The sequence below is a fragment of the Chaetodon trifascialis genome, chromosome 12 (genome assembly GCF_039877785.1).
Source record: "Chaetodon trifascialis isolate fChaTrf1 chromosome 12, fChaTrf1.hap1, whole genome shotgun sequence".
Lineage (NCBI taxonomy): Eukaryota > Metazoa > Chordata > Actinopteri > Chaetodontiformes > Chaetodontidae > Chaetodon > Chaetodon trifascialis.
The window spans coordinates 23,144,403-23,162,895 of NC_092067.1; the positions used below are offsets into that span (position 1 = coordinate 23,144,403).

The window sequence follows — 18,493 nt, forward strand, 5'->3', positions numbered from 1 at the left end:
AGGTTCAAGTCTTCCACACAGTGAATTTAAGAAACGTAAAGTTTGACAATAGTTGTCTGAATGTGAGACATTTACACTGCAGCCTCTCTCACAGCCTGCTCCTGCGGCCCACTGCAGGACTGCGATAAGTCTCTATTTGTGGGAAACAGGACCCCTTTCCCTCCTAATCTGATCGCTGTGACCTTCTGACCTCCATTCTGTGAGCCAACCCCCCACCTCTCATTCTCTGGCTGTCTCACACACTCAGTGACACACATTCACTGGCTGGAGATCTTAGAGATGTGAGAGAGGATGTCATTTGAATTAGGGTGTTTAGTTCAGACGTGGAATTTGTGCCGTGTAGTGTGGCGGGGTCGAAGTGCTAAGGAGCCCAGTCTGATGCTGCCGAGCTGAATTAAGCTCGACCTTACAGTGTACATTCACGCCGCTGATGTGTAGGCCTCAAACGTTTCCTGAGTCTGACATGAATGCAGTTTATCCTCCACTCTCAGCACTGGGTCAGTGTTTGACTGTCCACTATGTTACACTAATTCCCACGAGGCTGCAACAGCAAAGGTGATGGTGCCTTTAAAAGAGGGACGAGATCAGTGAACGCGCTGTTTTCAAGATTCACAACAGGTTTTAAATTTAGCTCCAAAGCCGTCGAATAGTCCCACTGCTGTACAGTCATTCACTCCGTTGCAACCTGTTGCTCAGGGATACGGGGTCAGATGAGAGAGCATGTGGCCGGAGTGGACGCGCAGTGCTGGAGGTGATCAGGCGAAGGTTGTTTCAGGCATTTCCTCGTGTGTTTTTATTTGTGCAGTTGATTCGAATGGAGATATGTTTACACTGCTGCTGGGCTGTGACATGCTGTACGGCTGCAGCTCAGGCAGGGAGTCGTGTGTGTGTGTGTGTGTGTGTGTGTGTGTGTGTGTGTGTGTGTGTGTGTGTGTGTGTGTGTGTGTGTGTGTGTGTGTGTGTGTGTGTGTGTGTGTGTGTGTGTGTGTGTGTCTCAGCCATATGTTCACTACAGTTGATGTCTGTCTGCGTCTTACTGTTTACACTGCTGCTCAGCTGTGACACACTGTGCGACTGCAGCCAGAGCTTGTATGTGTGTGTGTGTGTGTGTGTGTGTGTGTGTGTGTGTGTGTGTGTGTGTCTGCACATGCATTTCAGCCATATGTGGGCTCGTTCATGAGTGCGGATTTCCCTCATTTGTGTGTGTGTGTCATTAAAAACTCCCAGCTATGAGTGCCTCTCAGCTTAATGCTTGTATGACCGCTGAGACGGTGACTACGTCGTGACTCACAGGGAGAGGTCAACGACCCCCACTTGCTGAAACAACATCAGTGAAGGTGCAGGGAGGGCTGCCAAAAGGCCCTCTGGCTGCTCTACGGCCAAGAGAATAGACCCTCACGTTTTTGTATCGTCAAGCTGGGTTGTAACGTGCGTCCAGTTTTATGCCTTTCTGTTTGTACAGCAGTTACACTTCAGGTCAGAATGGCTTCACTCCGGGGTGGAAGAAGTACTCAGATCCTTCGCTTAAAGTTTCAGTGATACAGTGTAAAAAAAGGGCAGTACTTGTGTGCATCTATAGTGTTACTTGCTACCTGTAAAGCCTTTGAATGATAAAGAAGCATAACTGTAATTGTATTAATGTGATGTTTTGAGAAGTTAAGCCACAGTCCGAGTGTTTGGTTCACACTAATGTTGTGGGAAGCTTTACTTTAAATGCACTCTCTCTCTTTCCAGTGTCACTTGTTCAGGATATTGTGTTGCATACGTTTGCCCTCGTCTTCTTAAATTATTCACAAGAGCTATATTTAGCACTGATGAAACTGGCACTCTGCATATGAAATTGGATATCTGAGTGATGGTCAGTGTGACATAAAATACCGCTGTGCAGTGACAGATAATTGGACGCCATTGGCCCCTCGTGGATTATGTTCTGCAGGTTTTGTTGGTGTTGTAATTAGTCTATCATTCATCCTCCCATTGATGGTCTGAGCCCTCAGACTCATTCCTGGTCTTAGGTTTCACGCCTTTGTCTGTGTTTTGTGAGGAGAGACACTGGGGAGGCCTGGAATTTCAGTCCATCCCCTGCTCCAACATCTCAGGATTTCACAGGTTGCAGACATTACGGAAATTTATAAGGAATCCCTCTGCACAGTCTAATAAAGACTTAGTGTTCATAGAAAAATCGACTCAAAACAAAACAGTAAATGTAAGAAATCAGTGTTTTAAGTCTAATGTCTGAAGATTTATCCCATTATTTTCAGATGCAATTTAATGATGTGACAGATTTTTCATGATTTAACCTTTAACCTGGTTTTAAATCTCAGATAAAACGTGTGATACTTGTGTCCGTAGCTGCTGTCACTTCAGCAGAATCATTTGATACATCTCATGGCATTGAGCCATGCTTTTATCTTTGGTTTTATCTGCTGCAAAGATTTCCACAGTAAAGAAAGGACAGAAAATTTCTTGTAATTTGTGTCAGCTGACTCTTTAGATTGCTAGAGATCCCTGCTGAGATTATGGTTTGACAGCAGGTGACCAGCATGTAAACAGAGATCTTAAAGAGAAGTCTTTAACTCTTACAAAAGACGGCGGGGAGTCTCCAGAAGAGGAACCACTTCTTTCGGTCAAATAAAACAGAAATGCAGGAATTCAGTGTTCAGTCTCTAATCGGTGCATTTTTGACAACAAAGTTCGTCTTACAAAGAAACTGCTGATCTGACCTGAGAGTTTGAGTTCCACAGCAGAGAGGAGGGATGCATTCCTTTGTTCTGTCTTTGACGTACAGGGCAAACTTTTCAACCATTCTTTCTCTAATTACCCGTTCCAATTACAAATGCCACTCTTGAGAACAGGAAATCTTCCTGCCGTGTTGTCATTATGACTCGCAGCCTTTACTCTGTGCGGGCAGTAACACACATCAAAGGGATGTTGAAAGGAGGAACGCGGACTTTCGACAAGTTCAAGGGATGTTGATAGTATGAAGTGTAGATTACCTGTGCTGAAACACTGTCACTCCAAAAGCATAAATGCATGACCTTCATTAAGTGCAATTTTGTATTTTCCCTGTCAGGTTTTTCCATAATAAGCAGAATCTTTCCTAGTTCTGAGGTGATGGGGTGTATGAATGGCCACCCATGGCTTTTGGCAAGTTTCCCATTTTTCAAGTGTGTATGAAAAACTCTGTAAAATCTCTTCTCTTTGACTATCACACAGCAACAACTTCAGGCTCATTTTTTCCTTATCTTTGGGATAATAACGCTCTGATTGGAGTCTCCTGATGATTCGTTCTTTTTCAGACAATTTCTTCCTTGTCTGGATTATGTGTCATTAGGATTTCGCATCTTGTGTGGGACAATGTGAAAGAGCAAGTCATGCTCGCGGGACTCCCCACAGGAGCTGAAGTGTAGGACAGGAAAGGCTTTTGATCGGGACTTGATCCTCAGCATCATAACCTGCGGTCGTGATCTGGTTTGAATGGAAATTCTTGCTGATTTTCCCTCAAAGTGTCTGCTTTTGTTCTGAAATCCGAACGCAACGAACCAGTGAGTCCATTAGAGGGTAGAGCTGCTTAAGGCTAATCATGACCTATCACAAGACAGAGTTTATTACCCTGCGGTTTATTAACCAAGTCCCTGCAATAAATGTTGTGTTTCTTTTGGTTTACAGACTGACTGAAGATTACTTTGACCAGGGAATTTGTCTGACCACAGAGAAGTTGGCTTGTGGTGGTCCCCGTCTTGCATAGCATCACCTGAAAGTCACCTTCAAAATGAGTTAGTTGCCAGCTTTCAGGCTTGGGTTTGAAGCCTTAAGTCTTCCTTTCCTCAAGTAACATTCTTGCTAAATTATTATAATGGAAAATAGACTTTTTCTTTGCTATTTAGTCCCTGCAGGAACAAATGTTCTTATAAACAAAAGACACCATCACAAGTCCCTCAGTCGTGTTTACCCAAGAGGAGGCTGTTTTTCATATGACTGCACACAGTATTTTTCTTTCACTGAAATTCCGTGCAAAAATAGCTTGGCCTTGTGATAAATACGTGAGCTATACCATGTTATTTTCTTCAATCGTAAAGACTGCGTTGAATTCATTTGCAATGTCTCCTAAGTGGCTTCCCATCTTACATCTCTCTCAGCGTCTTTGGTGCTCAGCCTCCGTCTTTTTAAGACCAAACAAACGTAATCTTGCAGGCAGGGGTCAGCTGGATTGTCGGTGACCCCAGGCAATGACAGAGAGCGGCAGGATAAACTTGTCAAGCTCGTGTGAAGACATTTATGCTTATGAACATAAGCACCTGGAACCTTTTTGGGGATAGTGACTTGCTGTGCACAAATGATCTGAGGTTACATGCACAAAATACTTCCCTTTATTTTAAACCCCAGCACTATTAGAGTGACACTTGCACAAACCTCCCTTTCCTTTTATCACTAAGCTCCCATTAGCAGATGTCGAGGGTCTCTGTCAACTGATCACATAGGCAGTATGAGAAACCAGTCTGGACAAGAAAGAAAGGCCTGGATTACTGTGTAACCAAAGAGCTCTGAAGACCGGGGTCTTAACTGAATTGAACAATAAATGGCACCATGTAGAGCAGGGACAATGTATGCAGGGATATTAGGTTTAGGGTGCATCCAAGCTAGAGGAAGAAAATCAGCTGACAAAGTAAGCAATGCCTTGAAATCTTTATGCAAACTGGAACCTTTTCTTTTTGTTGAAAACCAAAATGAGCAAATCACATGACCACAAGTTTTGCTCCCACTGTAGTTTCACACAGTTAGCAGTTTTTAAAGCTCGATCTGTGGTTTTCTTATTATCATGTTTAACAAAGAGAACGAGCCAAGGGGAACAAATTGCCCCTCTCTGTAAAACACTGAAAGCATCAGTATTGTACACTGAAAGGCAAAGCTGCCGTAATTCTAAGGTATCAGTCAGCAGGAGAGATCGCTTTTCACTGCTGCGACAAAAGGAGGAGGAGGAGTTAGGAGAGGAAATATTGCCAGGGCAGCCAATACAGAGCATACCTCCTCCTGCTCCCCCTTTACTCTTTTGAATGGTGCACTCCTCTTCACTTTTCCTCTCTGCTGAGTGGAGTGTGTGTGGAGACAGAACTGGAGAGTGTGTGTGTGGGGAGTGTAGTGGCCGTGTGGTCATGTCATAGTTCACTCTGGGAGCCTGATCAAGCCGGTGGACGTGGTCAAGACTTGACATTCTCCCTAAGATGAGGACCCAGTTTGGAGTTTTGCTTCTGTTGGCCCTGTGGGTGGTCGAGTCTGATGCTTGGTTCTGGGCCTGGACTGGTACAACAACTTTGGCCCCAGTAGTGGACCATGAAGGATCTGGCAGTCCAGCAGGTAGTGGGGAACCACCACCAGAGAATATTGCAAGGGTTGGAGCGGAGATTATTGATGAGGGACATGGGATCCAAAAGGTTGAACAGACTTGGGATGAGACCACTGAGGCTCTTCGACTGACCACTACAACACAACCGGAGAATGAAGGCGCATCAGAAAAGGGAACAGCAAGGATTTCGTCACGCATAAGTAAACCTGGTAATGGCACATCTTCACTAAAGGGTACGGGTTCTGGAGGATCTGATCATTTAAAGTTTACAGGAAATGTATCAGGACTTGTATTTGGGCGTGAATCTGAATTGGCATCAGACACTGGGTCAGGTCTTTGGACTGGCTCTGGATTTAGGTCTGAATCTGGATTTGCAACAAGACCTGAAGCCAGCTGGGGATCTGGCTTTGAAACACAGGGGTTTTCTGAGGAAAACCAACAAGGGGAAGGCATGCCCACTGATCATAGGGGGTTAGATAGTGAGCGCAGTGGAGTGTCCCAAACAAATGAGCTGAAACTGAAGTTTCAAAAGAGTGCCTTGGTCACTCGTAGCAGAACAGATCAGGACCATAATCTTGGTAGCACAAAATTGGAGCAAAATCTTGATTTTTCTGTGAAAGCCCCTAATAACACAAGAGGGAATGGAAAACTTAACAGTAGCTCCAGTTTGAATGCTCCTGACTTTAATTTGACAAAGTATTCTCATGAAAGCTCCACCACAGGAGATTTACTAACCTCAATTGTAAGCAGCGATTCTGTAAACACTTTCCAACCAACTAAGGACAACCAACTAGTGGAGGTTACTCAATTACCAGCTGGTGAATCAACAGCCGAGCAGAAAGCTTTACATCACCAAGATTTACAAGTCAGACAAGCATCATTTGCTAGCCAGGCAACCCAAACACCAACTAATACCCCCAAAATGCTAATTACCCAACTACAAACAGCTAGCAAGAAACCAGACACTACCTCAATACCCACAGCTGCACAACCTCAAGTGCCCAGTCAAGCATCAGCAGCTAGCCAGAAAGTGGTGACCAGCCAACTTGGCCACATCTTACATGCCTCTCAAACAGCAGTAAGTGAGCAAGAGCCTAGCCAGACAGCTGTAGGCAGGGGGGCACCAGCTGAAAGCCACACAGAAGTAGCTAAATCAACACTGGTCAAAGAATCCCCACAGTGCATGCTGCTAGATACTGCTCTTCCTTTCTGCTCCTCTATGGTCGGTGAACGGATTGCCGTGCCCAATTACCTCAACCACAGCAGTGTGCCGGAAGTCCAGGTACTCCTTAATGATTGGGCATGGCTGTTAAAGTCACATTGCCACCATAGTTTGGAGTGGTTTTTCTGCCTTCTCTTGGTGCCAAAGTGTGGCTCTCTGGTCCCGCTGCCGGTGTTGCCTTGCCGGAGTTTCTGCGAAGTCTTGCGGGACAGTTGCTGGACACTCCTGGATGAGGGACGCCTCCCTGTGGAGTGCCACACTCTACCAGACGAGGAGGATGATGGTTATCAGTGCTTGTCAGTTAGTAACCAGAAAGGTAATCACTGGTTCAAAATGAATCCTAATTTAGGGATTCATTTTTGAAACCAGTTTTCAGTGTCCCTACTCCCCAGTTTGTCTGGTGTTACCACCCACTTCCCACTACCCAACACCCACCCAAAAAACAGACATTTATCCCTGTCAGCACAGTCAAAACCATTAACAATGTACTGGTTTGTAATTTAGAAGAAAAATAAGCATGCTTCAACTTTTGGCTACAGCCTAACAAGCATGCTGCCAGCACTCCTTACAGTGTTGCATGTGTGTGTTTCCCCTATCCTTTGAAATGCATGTGACTTACTACTTGAAGGTCATTATAACAGACACACACATATAGTTCAGTGGGTTTGTGGTTCATTACAAAACCAGATGTTTATCTCTTCTGTATGCATTCTTCATATCTTATCCTGCATTATAGTCATTGCTTCAACAGATATACAGTCAATAGTGTTAAGAAGTGTGAAGCAAACTTCAATGCCACAAAAGAATTTGTAGTAACATCAGAAAACAAAACCGTGCTATGGGTCTTTGGATACAGAGGAAATTAGTTTACTTCTTCTTTGAGCCTTAACATATCTGACATTGCATAAGACGGAGGCCCATCTCCTGTAAACAATTTGTGCATGAACTACTGTACATAATTTGGCATGTAGAACTGCATGTCTCTTTTGACAGCGTGTGGCTTGCGGGCAGCTTGCTGTGCATTTGTCTGCCCACAGGTGGACAGATTAGGTTGTCATGTATGGGAAGCAGTCATGTTTGCATCAGTGGGATGTCAGTTTGTATTAATGTGCTTGGCAAAAGTGTTTATGTCAGCTGGAGAGTTACTGTACACAGGTAACAGGTAACAGGTGAATTTGACTTGTTCCTATCTGACCAGAGTGATGTGGCTTATCTGTGTTATTATTGTTTAATTCAGTTAAGCAGCCAAATGACTGTTTGATCTCATGTGCTTTTAATCAGTGTGTCAAAAATGCTTTTAGATTCAGTAATGTTATTTCAAACACCAGAGCAGTTTGTTTGTTGTTTGAAAAGGATCTTTCAGACAGCAGTGTTAGAGCTGAAGGGTTATAAATTTCACTACAGTTACACAAATTCTCATAAAGTTGAAGTTAAATGGTAGTTTATGATTAATTTGGTTGATGTTGATGTCCTAAAGATTTATAGGTCCAGTGTACATTTGAGTGTCTTCTCCAGGACTATTAAGTGCAATGTGTGCCTGCTGACCAAAGAAATGATGGAGAAAATGACTCAGATGTTTGTTGCTACCAGTGAGCGCTGATTCATGTGAGAACATCCGGTATTCTTAGTTGTGTATCAAACAATCTAAGATGAGAAAATCTGTCTCTGTGAGCGAGCTGGGCCTCTAATTATGAACTGTTTTAAAGCCCGCTCCTTTTTACTGGGGTACTTTCCTGCCCTCCACTCTCAGTTCATATCACTGGGAGTTCAAGACTGTGTCTTTATACAGCTTCTCTATCTTTCTAACAGCTTGCTTCGTTGACAGACATGAGTGGACAAGATATCTCTGGTTCCAGGACTATCTGGGCCCAAATAGATTTGCGTTTGTTTGAATTGGGACACCGTGTAAAACATAAATAAAACCGAATGTTATAACTTGCTAATCTGCTACCAAAACAATATATTTACTGTTTTAACTCATCAGCTTCATTAATTTTTGTAAATATCTGCTTATTCTGAGTCTGATGCAGCAACACGTTTCAAAGACTGGGAAAGTTGTGGAATGCTCCAAAAACACCCGTTTGGATCGTTCCACAGGTAAACAGGTGATAGCATCATGATTGGGTGTGACAGGGGAAAGGGGAAAGGCTCGGCCGTTCACAAGCATGGATGGAATCAGGGCTGTATGTGCTGCTGTGCAAGGCGATGGTGTTGGTTTCTACATCAGGGAGCTTAATATGAAGTCTGTTGTTGCTTCTCTGGCTCTTCCTCCATACCTTCACACCTTAATTGTTTGACAATCAGTCCTGACATTGTAAGCAGACCTTAGCCAATTGAAAAAGTATGATCGTGTTGCTGTCTCTGCACCCTGAGGACAGCTTTTATAGTTTCTGCAGAAGCTGGTTCACCACCAAGACATGCATGTTGGGTATTGCCTGTCAGAGTAACCTCAAGGTATCACTGAAGCGTTTTTAGTCACTCTAAATCATTCAGACAGAAATCCACCGCAGTCAAGACCATCTGGTATCGCTCATTCACTCACAACGTTCTTAAAAATCTGCCAGTAGACACTGCATGTTACAGTGTCGGCTGAGATGGGACCCGAGGCTGAGTGGGCTTCATGTAACAGATTAATTTGCTGTTGAGTTGCTTCTGTCCCTCTTTGCCCCCAAATCCTGAAGATGAAAACCTTCACAGTCGATTAGGTGTTAATAATAAGAGTTCTAACCTCACATGGTTTCTGTTAACAAAATGCCTCATGTGCCAATGACTGCAGCAGCCAGTGGTCATACTGGTAAATTTGAAGAAGTGATTAGCAGGTTGGTGGTCTTTGGCTCAAAGCTGAATGAGGTCATACATAAATGGCCAAGATAATTTGCAAAGCTCTGTAAATACATGGCCTACAGTCAAAATGCTTTGTTTATTAGCAAAAAGTTTACAAAAGCACGCACATCTGAAGGCCATAAATAGGATATTCTTGACAAAAGTACATGTGATAAATGGGAAAAATAGAGACTGCACACTAGATAAAGCTCTCTAAAGGATATTGGTATACCATCATGTACAAGCCCTTCTTTAATCATGATACAAATGCCAGTTTAGTAGCCCAATAACTGTTTCCGTGGCTGTTTTCTCCTGCATCCACCCACTCACGAGTCCTCTGACCTCTCAGATGCACTGATCAGGACCCCTACTACGCAGCGCCTGGGAAGCTTCAGACACTTTTCGCTATCTGCAGCTCTGTTTGCTCGACGGATGGGAGGAGGGCACTCATATTTGGGTCTTAATACCACCCCGCTCCTACATCATTTAACTATGACCTGTCATTCAAGAATGTCTCGTGATATACTTCCATCTTTTGAGCTGGTATTTTGGATGTGGGCCATCAGTGTGGGGAAAGAAGCAGCATGTAGCCTAAAGATGGGTGTATGTGGGAGATTACTGTGGGAAGATTGCAGAGATATCTGTGTGTGCATGGAAACTTTGTAAGAAATCTGTCAGATGTGATCCCCTTACCATGGGGGGAGGATTGTTAGGACACAATAGCCCTTTTAATGATGTTTTTCCATGGTTACCAGCCTGCTGCTTGAAAGATGAGCAGTCATTCATATCAGAGTTTAGAGGTCAACTGCAATTTATTTTGGTTAGTTCTTCAGGGGTAAAACTATATCCCGTATGAGAGCCTCCATCACTGTCTGTAAGTTTAGGCTCTTCAATGGAAATGAAATGAAATCCTGTCCCTGGCAACCTCTGTGGTGGTCTACAACATGAACAGGATGTTTCCCTGTTCAGATATACACTGTTCTTTTGTTGGTGATGTCTGTGTACATTTAGCCTGTGTTTTGTGGCGTGTTCGCCCTTTTGGTGGTCCAACTGATTTGTAGCACCATGGTTCCACTGAGCCGAGATTGATATTGTATCTCATGACAGGAAGGCCCAAAGCTGGCTCCAGTTCTGCAGCGTGCCGCTTGCCAGGGAATCATTTCGAGTTGGCTCTCAGGGGGGTTCCAATTATGGGCACAGTGTAGTCCGACTTCTGTGCTGCCAGAAACTCTTTGCCCCCTCTGGTTTGTGTTGCACTTGTACAAAATGAGAACTGATGAGGCAGTGTTGCAAAACACAGCACTGAAGGTCAGGGATGTCTCGAGCTGGATAACAGCCCAATTTTGACAGTAGAAAGTTTGGATTTAGAATATTAAAAAGCTATTAGAAGCATTTCCACTCTGCTCTGTGAATACCATACATACTGTTTTCTTCCAGATTTCCAAAAAGACATATTTATAAAGCAAACAGCACATGGCAAGAGGTTTGTTTACACCCTGCATGTTGCCTCAAAGGTTCTTCTCTTACAGGTAGAGAACTTTAACAGTATCGTGTTACTCCTTTCCCAGAGAGAAAAATGCACAGCTTGTAGTAGACCCATCTTCCTTTTTGTGGTTTGAGAATTACAGCTCAGTCTTCAGCTCGAGCCAACATGAAATCTCCTTCCTGGGCTGTGATGTGGTTTTTGGTTTGATATCTTTTTTCCGCATCACCAGGTTAGAGATACAGAAAAATCTGCCCCGAGGTTCACAGAATATCCTCTGCAGAGAGAAAGGACCGTTTATTCAAGCTGTTGATACTTTCCTTGATAGTCAAAGCGTCCTGTGTTTGCTGTGTTTACATCACACAAGGAGAAGAATAGTTATCAATGTTTATGCTTCTCCGGATGTCATAGTTTATGGAAGTTCCATAATGTCATCATAGTACCACGCATCTATGCAGCAAAATACCTTCGAATCAAAACAAATCTGCAACACTTTCAATTTTCTTTTGTCGCATAAAAGTGATTCCACAAAGTGCTTGACATGGATTTTATATTAGAAATGACTTAATTCCACCCTGTAACTCACCAGACATACATGAAGCCACAAGATCAAACAAATCAAATCAGCAGAAAGCAAACACAGCTACCAGACTGTGACTAAATGTAATTGGCGTCACCTTTAAATCAACTGGCTGACAAACCGCTGCAGACATAGTTCGAGCCGGGATCGTATTTTTTTAATGTCTGCGGAGGTGAACTCTGACGCTCACACAGGTCGGACCACTGACCAGCTTCCCAGCTTCTTTGCAGAGTGAGGGGAGAGGTAATTGGCCTTGTCAGCAGGCCTCGAGGGATGTTTTAAATGGTGATGGAGCGTCTGGGACTGTCCAGATGTTCAGATATTTTCCCATGGATTATACTGTACTACCCAAAGCTGTATATACATTCTCACACTGCATGTACAGGGTGTCACAAACTGCGGTACCCCCCCCCCCCCCCCCCCCCCCCGGAATGTTAGGAAGTAACAAGTAAGCGGCCGAGCACCATAAACTCAGCACCGCTCCATTCATCAACAGCCCTTTTCTAAGCCGACTGGCCTTGAAGCTGTCATTGGTTAACAAAAGCTATTTGGGAAACCTGAATTGAGATTGCACTTAAAATGCTAATGGTTAAACCTTTTTCACGCAAATTTTTGATCTCTGAGCAGGACTGACTGACCGGCCCTTTGCTGACAATGCAGGCACATTGAACAGGCTTCAGCAAAAGCATTCCTTTGCAGGCCCAAAGCAGGTCAAAGCTTTTCATCTGCTTTAGATCCGGTAATGAAGTTGTCTTTATTTGTGTTTCCAAGCTTTTGTTTTGTCTTAAGGGACATCTGGTGCAGTTCACATCAGGATACTTTGCAGTAAATGCATTTAGTGTTTGATCATCGTCTGGTTCGCACGGATGCTTCCTCTTTTCGGTGAATTCTGAAGGTATTCCAAGAGAGTGCACATCTGGTTGGTGTGAATGATGACTGAAAGGTTTCATTAACAAGAGCTTTGGGATGCATGGGACATGAGTGCACAACTGAGGATGTCTGCTGTTCATTTGGATATAATAGGACAAAGAGCTGGTCATACATGTTGCATATAGACAGACAGTCAGGCTCTATTCTAGACATGCGCCTCACATTCCAACTTATTACAGGCCTTGAAGTTTAATCTGCACACAAATCCAATCTATTTTGTGACCAGCTGCGACTTACACTTAACAAGTCTTGTTAATCTTGTTTCTTGCAAGCTACTGAAGGACGTTAATTGCAGTCAGAGCAAAATCATTCTCATTAGTGTTCCACTGCAAAAATAGTTTACAGCACATGCTCAGTTATGGAATGTTTCTGCTTTAAAGATGACTCACGTGTAAGCTTCAGCACCTGAAACTGGAGGATTACAAATTGAAACGGTGTGCTTTCCCACATGATGGATTTCACCTTTGAATTACTGCATTTTTTTCCCCTAAATTTTGCCCTTTTCTACCTTACTCGGGCAGACACGGTGCTCATAAGGGAGAGCCAGGCTCAGACATGTGAGCACAGGCCCACTGAAGAGACCCTCAAGGTTTCTCACTCAGTTTATCAGAGCAAAAACATCTGGTTGGCCCGGTGGAAATGACGGTTTATTGTTAATCACCATCCACGCAGCAGCCATGGACCCACAGCCTACCTGACGTGGTCTGAAGCTGGGACTTTGTGTCTGTCTGCATCTGTTGTTTCATGGCTAGCATTTCATGATTTAGGTAGAAAATGTCTGTTTTGTGCTAAGGCCTTTTCTGTGTCAGGATTTAAAGGTTTCATCAAGTCACATTTAAGAGTTTCTTTTATAAGCAAATGTTCTATAGGCAGATATTAGGCTGACATCTTTCAGTCTGGCTTTAAAGATTCTAATACATGTTGGATATATGTTATCATTTCCAGCTTTTAAAACGTTCAGTCCCTTCAGTGGTGAATCTGAAGAAATGGTGCAGAGGCGACCTGCATAATTAATACTGGAAAGTATTTTTATTGCTGTCCTGTTCCAGCTTGACTGGGTTCTCTGTTAGCTCAGACTCCAATGAAAGCGGCTTTAGTCCTCAGACAGCATCCAGAATATTCAGGCGTGTGTTTATGGTTGTACAACACAAAGCAGGACATTGGGTTCAGCTAAACACCTCATGTGTTTAAGCTCTCAACAAAGCCAATGCAGACCCCACTGATCTCCAGCACTCAGGGCAGCGGGGAGGCTTTGAACCGAGCGATGGAGCTCGCTCGAGTCACCAGGTGGTAAACCAAAGCATTTCTTCAAAGCACCAGAAACTACGTCAAGTGTTCTCCCAAAACAGTGATTTCTTTTTTTGTCATTTGCCTTTTAACGTGAGGAAACATCATTTTTGATCAAAGCAGAACAGTTTAGTCTCACTGCTAGCTTCTCCACATCGCCCTTTGTGTTCTCTGTATTTCCTAAACGGCCCAAATATTATGCGCTGACCTCGCCGGAGTCACCCGGGGTGATGGAAGAGTGAGCAAAGATATGCAGGAGGCCCAGCTGTTGGTCCCTGTGTGCCCTGGAGCAGCGACATTTAGCAGATGTCACACAAGTCGGAAGAGGGTTTTTTTGTGTGTCTTCAGGAATGTGATGCATTAATAACATCATTTCCCTTTTCTGCACACAGTCGGTTGATCAGTGGTCAATGTTTTAATGCACTTTCTTTTCTGTTTGAATAGTTTTGCAGAGTTTTTCTCATTTGACATTTGTTTCAGACCCGTCTATCATTAAATAATGAGGCTTAAACCTTTTCTAGGTAAATGCAACACAGCAGGAATATCAAGATCTTAGTCATGATTCATAGAAACTCATATTTAAGTGTGAAACTGTGTTGACTCTCAGATCACATCCTCATGCGCCATATCTCTGTGACATCATGTCTCCCTTCAGTTTAGGAAGTCTGACCTTGTCTTTGGACTACAGGCCCTGTGAAGTCTGCAAAAGTGATCTTTTCTTACTCCCGCATGGCCTACGCTTTGCCTTTTTGGGGATGTTGATGATTTTCCATATTTCGGTCTAGAAGTTATAAAATGGTTGTTTGTTTGTGGTCCCCTGAGCAGAGTTGCTTTGCCAGTGCCTCCTAAAAAAAGCTTACGGTTTGGTTGGAGGTATGTGTTGATGCCCAATTATGGTGTTCATTTCTTTTCTGTTGTTGTTGACCTATGCCAGCAGCAGCCGTTGTTCCTGCATCCATCAGGCACATTCCCTTTAAGCCTAATCCTGGTCTAACATGACACCCTGCCATGCAGCCCTCCCTTCTAACCTCCAGTATATTTCATGCGTATTATGGCCTGACATGCTTCTTCTCTCCTCCTCTAGAAGACAGTGGCGTCACCCTGCTGCAGCTGATCGGAGACCCTCCTCCAAATGAGATCACCCGGGTCTACGGGCCCGACAACAGCCCCGGCTATGTCTTTGGCCCCGACGCCAACACGGGTCAGCTGGCTCGTGCCCACCTGCCGAGCCCATTCTACCGAGACTTCGCCCTCATCTTCAATCTGAAACCCACCTCGAACAGGGGTGGCGTCGTCTTTTCCGTCACAGATGCATCCCAGCAGATCATGTATGTGGGCGTCAAACTGTCAGCCGTGCAGGGCGGCAACCAGAATGTCATCCTGTACTACACGGAGCCCGACTCACAACAGTCGTACGAGGCGGCCAGGTTCCTTGTGCCCTCTATGCGGGACACCTGGACTCGATTTGCCATCGCCGTGAGGGACGACAAGGTGATGTTCTACCTCAACTGTGACACGGACCCTCAGGTGATGCGCATCGAGAGGTCCCCAGACGAGATGGAGCTGGAGGCCGGCGCTGGGGTCTTTGTTGGCCAAGCTGGAGGAGCTGATCCTGAGAAGTTTCTGGTGTGTACACAGGCTTTGTCTGTTTCAAACAAAGGGAAATTAAACCATTCAAGGGCTCTGTGACGTAGAAAGATATTAAACTGCATTTACTTTAAAAGATTTCATAGTAGATGAAGAAATATTTGCAAGATGCTTCTGCACCAAATCAATCAGATTCTTGTGTTGGACGAAAGAACTTCTCTCTCAAGCCGACATGAGCTGCGATGAGACAGGACTGCTGCTCCGTGAAGTTTTGGAAAAGTGCAGTATAGTATTTTGATTTTCCATCTTCAGTCATGTGAAACATCTTGGCTGAATAACTCCCATGATTTGATTGCTTAAATTGGTTTCCCCTAAACCATAACATAAACGTCTACATCACATCGCCATCTTCTCGAGGGTAGTCTGCAAATAATTGGGAGCCCTCACAGTTGGGATGTAATTAACCCCAGTCATTTGACCGCTGTAAACCCCAGCAGTAGATCACAACATCTGCTGACCTTAGCTGTTAAAAGGTTATAGCAGTTCACCCGTGGCTACCTGCACGGCGGAGGAATGCAACTGCAGACGTCGTCAGTGGTGTCATAATTGTTCATCCTGCTTTGTTGCATGCAAGAAATTATTTTAAAGATAAACTATGAGCAGTCCGTTCAGTCCAGGAAAATGGTGAAACCATAATGCTCTATGTGAGCCCTCAGCCATGTAAGTGTTGAGGGAAAAACTGCCTTCGTAAAAGATGATATACGACACTCTATGACTGTTTTATGTCCTTAGAATTCACTTGAAATGAAGTGTTGGACTCTCGCAATGCTTAACAATTGTAGTCCCAGACATAAAAGATAAATCATGACTTAATTTCACTGCAGTGACATCTGAAAGTAAAAGACATCTTGCAAATCTTCATCATTTATCTCAAAAGCAAGATTCCGAAGAGACTTTAACTGTGTTATATGGAAGGAACTTTCATCTGTTTACTTGCCTTGTTTACAGTAGATTTACACAAATAACATGATGGTGATGCTTTTCTTGCTGTTTTCACTGCTTATATGGACATAAATGACCTCCCTGTTCTGTTAATGAGGCTGAATCGAGGCCATGAAGCCATTAAGGCAAATCACCTCTGACTAATTTTACAGGCGAGCCAGAAAAACAATTGGATATTCCCTCTTTTAATTAGAGTGATTATACTGTTACATAATGGGATACATAAAAAGAATTATTTACACTGTTAAATTTATCCTAAATCCAAATGAGTTCTTCCCAAACCATACAGTTTGCTCAGCTGAAACATCATCTCTGCTTCCTGTCTCAGTTGCAGCACATTTTAATCTTTTTATTGCTACATTTGACTTTTTCTTTTCTTTTTCTTTCTCTATTATTCCAGCCCATCTAAACAGATTTGGAAAAAGGAGACTTGTTGGCCATGTGCTACTTGTTGACCTGTCTTGGCCTTAAGCTAGAGAGGTCTTGTGAATTTAATTTTTGTAATCGAATCAAGACTTGGGGAGCTTTGGCTTCTAAATATTTACATTATGCATTTCTGAAACAGACATTCTGTATGGAGATAGGATTTCTTTAGTCGTCCCTTTTTCTTATGATCCATCACCAGCAAAGACATGCTTCACTGGCAGTTCAGTCCTTCTCTAAGATTTATTGTAAAGATCTGAAGTAGTTTGTTAGAAAAAGACCATGACATGTCGACTAAACATTGTACAAGTTGCAAAAAAAAAAGCTTCAGTACAGCCATTAAAAGCCTGTATAGAGACAGGGTTTAAATGTCAAAGGGCCTTTGCCATTTATCTTCAAAGCTCTCTTAAAAAATCCATTTGACTTTTTTTCTCAGGACATAAATGTGTCCTGAAGAGTCAACTTCAAATAACTCGGCGGCAGAGGAACCACCTCTTCATGCGGAGCTAATGGCCCTTTGATAGGCAGGCAGATAGCATTCATGCTATCAGTGCGAGCATCCTGTGTGGGAACATGTATCAGATCTAGGATGTTGGGGGGGGGGGCTGAGATAGTGGCACTTCACAGGCTAAAAGTGGAGACTTCAATAGCCCCTCTCATTTTATGGAAAAGGGGGAATTCCCTGAAAAATCTCACCAAAAACCAACAGCAGGTTCAGAGATCAGTGTTGATTTTTGCAATGTTGAGAGCGACTTTTCGTGTGTGTATAAAACAATGGAACATGTTGTCCTTGCTTTGCTCTAGGGGGTGATCGGCGAGCTGAGGGTGGTGGGAGACCCCCGAGCGGCTGAGAGGCACTGTGAGGAGGATGAAGATGACTCAGATATGGTGAGTGAGAGCGAATCACATCTCAAGGATAACTAATTACATGTGATTGAAATGCTGTAGTATGACTGCAGGGGAACACAAATACTCTGTTACAAAGGCATGTGATGATAAGAATACAGGCACGTTCAATCTAATTGAGTTAGCAAAACCCCGCCCCCAAACACCTGCTATCCAATCATAGCTTACCAACAGTAATGACGCACTGCAAAACTGAAAATATATGCAAAAGTGGAAGGAATTCATTCTCTAACACAAACTCCAATCAATCAGTAACCAAGCATTGCTTCCAGGCCCAGATAGCATACAGGATCAATAAGTAACTACAGTAGGTCACATTAGTTTGTGAGGTTACAGGAAGTTTCATAACCAGCACTGCGTCTGTGTAGTATAAGTCGGTTCTGGATTCCTACAGAGGCTAGGCTAACGGTATTTTCAGACAAGTGTTCACGATCATTCGTTCTAGAATGTTCAGATCATTCCGTTCTAGACTGTTCCCGATCATTCCATTCTAGACTGTTCCAGATCATTCCATTCTAGAATGTTCCCGATCATTCCATTCTAGACTGTTCCCGATCATTCCATTCTAGACTGTTCCAGATCATTCCGTTCTAGACTGTTCCCGATCATTCCGTTCTAGACTGTTCCAGATCATTCCATTCTAGAATGTTCCCGATCATTCCATTCTAGAATGTTCCCGATCATTCCGTTCTAGACTGTTCCAGATCATTCCGTTCTAGAATGTTCCCGATCATTCCGTTCTAGACTGTTCCCGATCATTCCGTTCTAGACTGTTCCCGATCATTCCGTTCTAGACTGTTCACGATCATTCCGTCCTAGACTGTTCACGATCATTCCGTCCTAGAATGTTCCCGATCATTCCGTTCTAGACTGTTCCCGATCATTCCGTCCTAGAATGTTCCCGAT

The 18,493-nt window shown here is 43.7% G+C and overlaps 1 protein-coding gene across 1 annotated transcript in view; it reads left to right on the top strand.

The window, feature by feature from the left end:
- The window catches only part of col18a1a (collagen type XVIII alpha 1 chain a), a 72,563-nt gene that overhangs the window by 30,118 nt on the left and 23,952 nt on the right, over positions 1 to 18,493 (top strand). The window contains exons 3-4 of the mRNA XM_070975752.1: positions 14,754 to 15,295; positions 17,486 to 17,569. Of these exons, the coding sequence (XP_070831853.1) occupies positions 14,754 to 15,295; positions 17,486 to 17,569 (626 nt within the window). The remainder of the gene's footprint in view (positions 1 to 14,753; positions 15,296 to 17,485; positions 17,570 to 18,493) is intronic.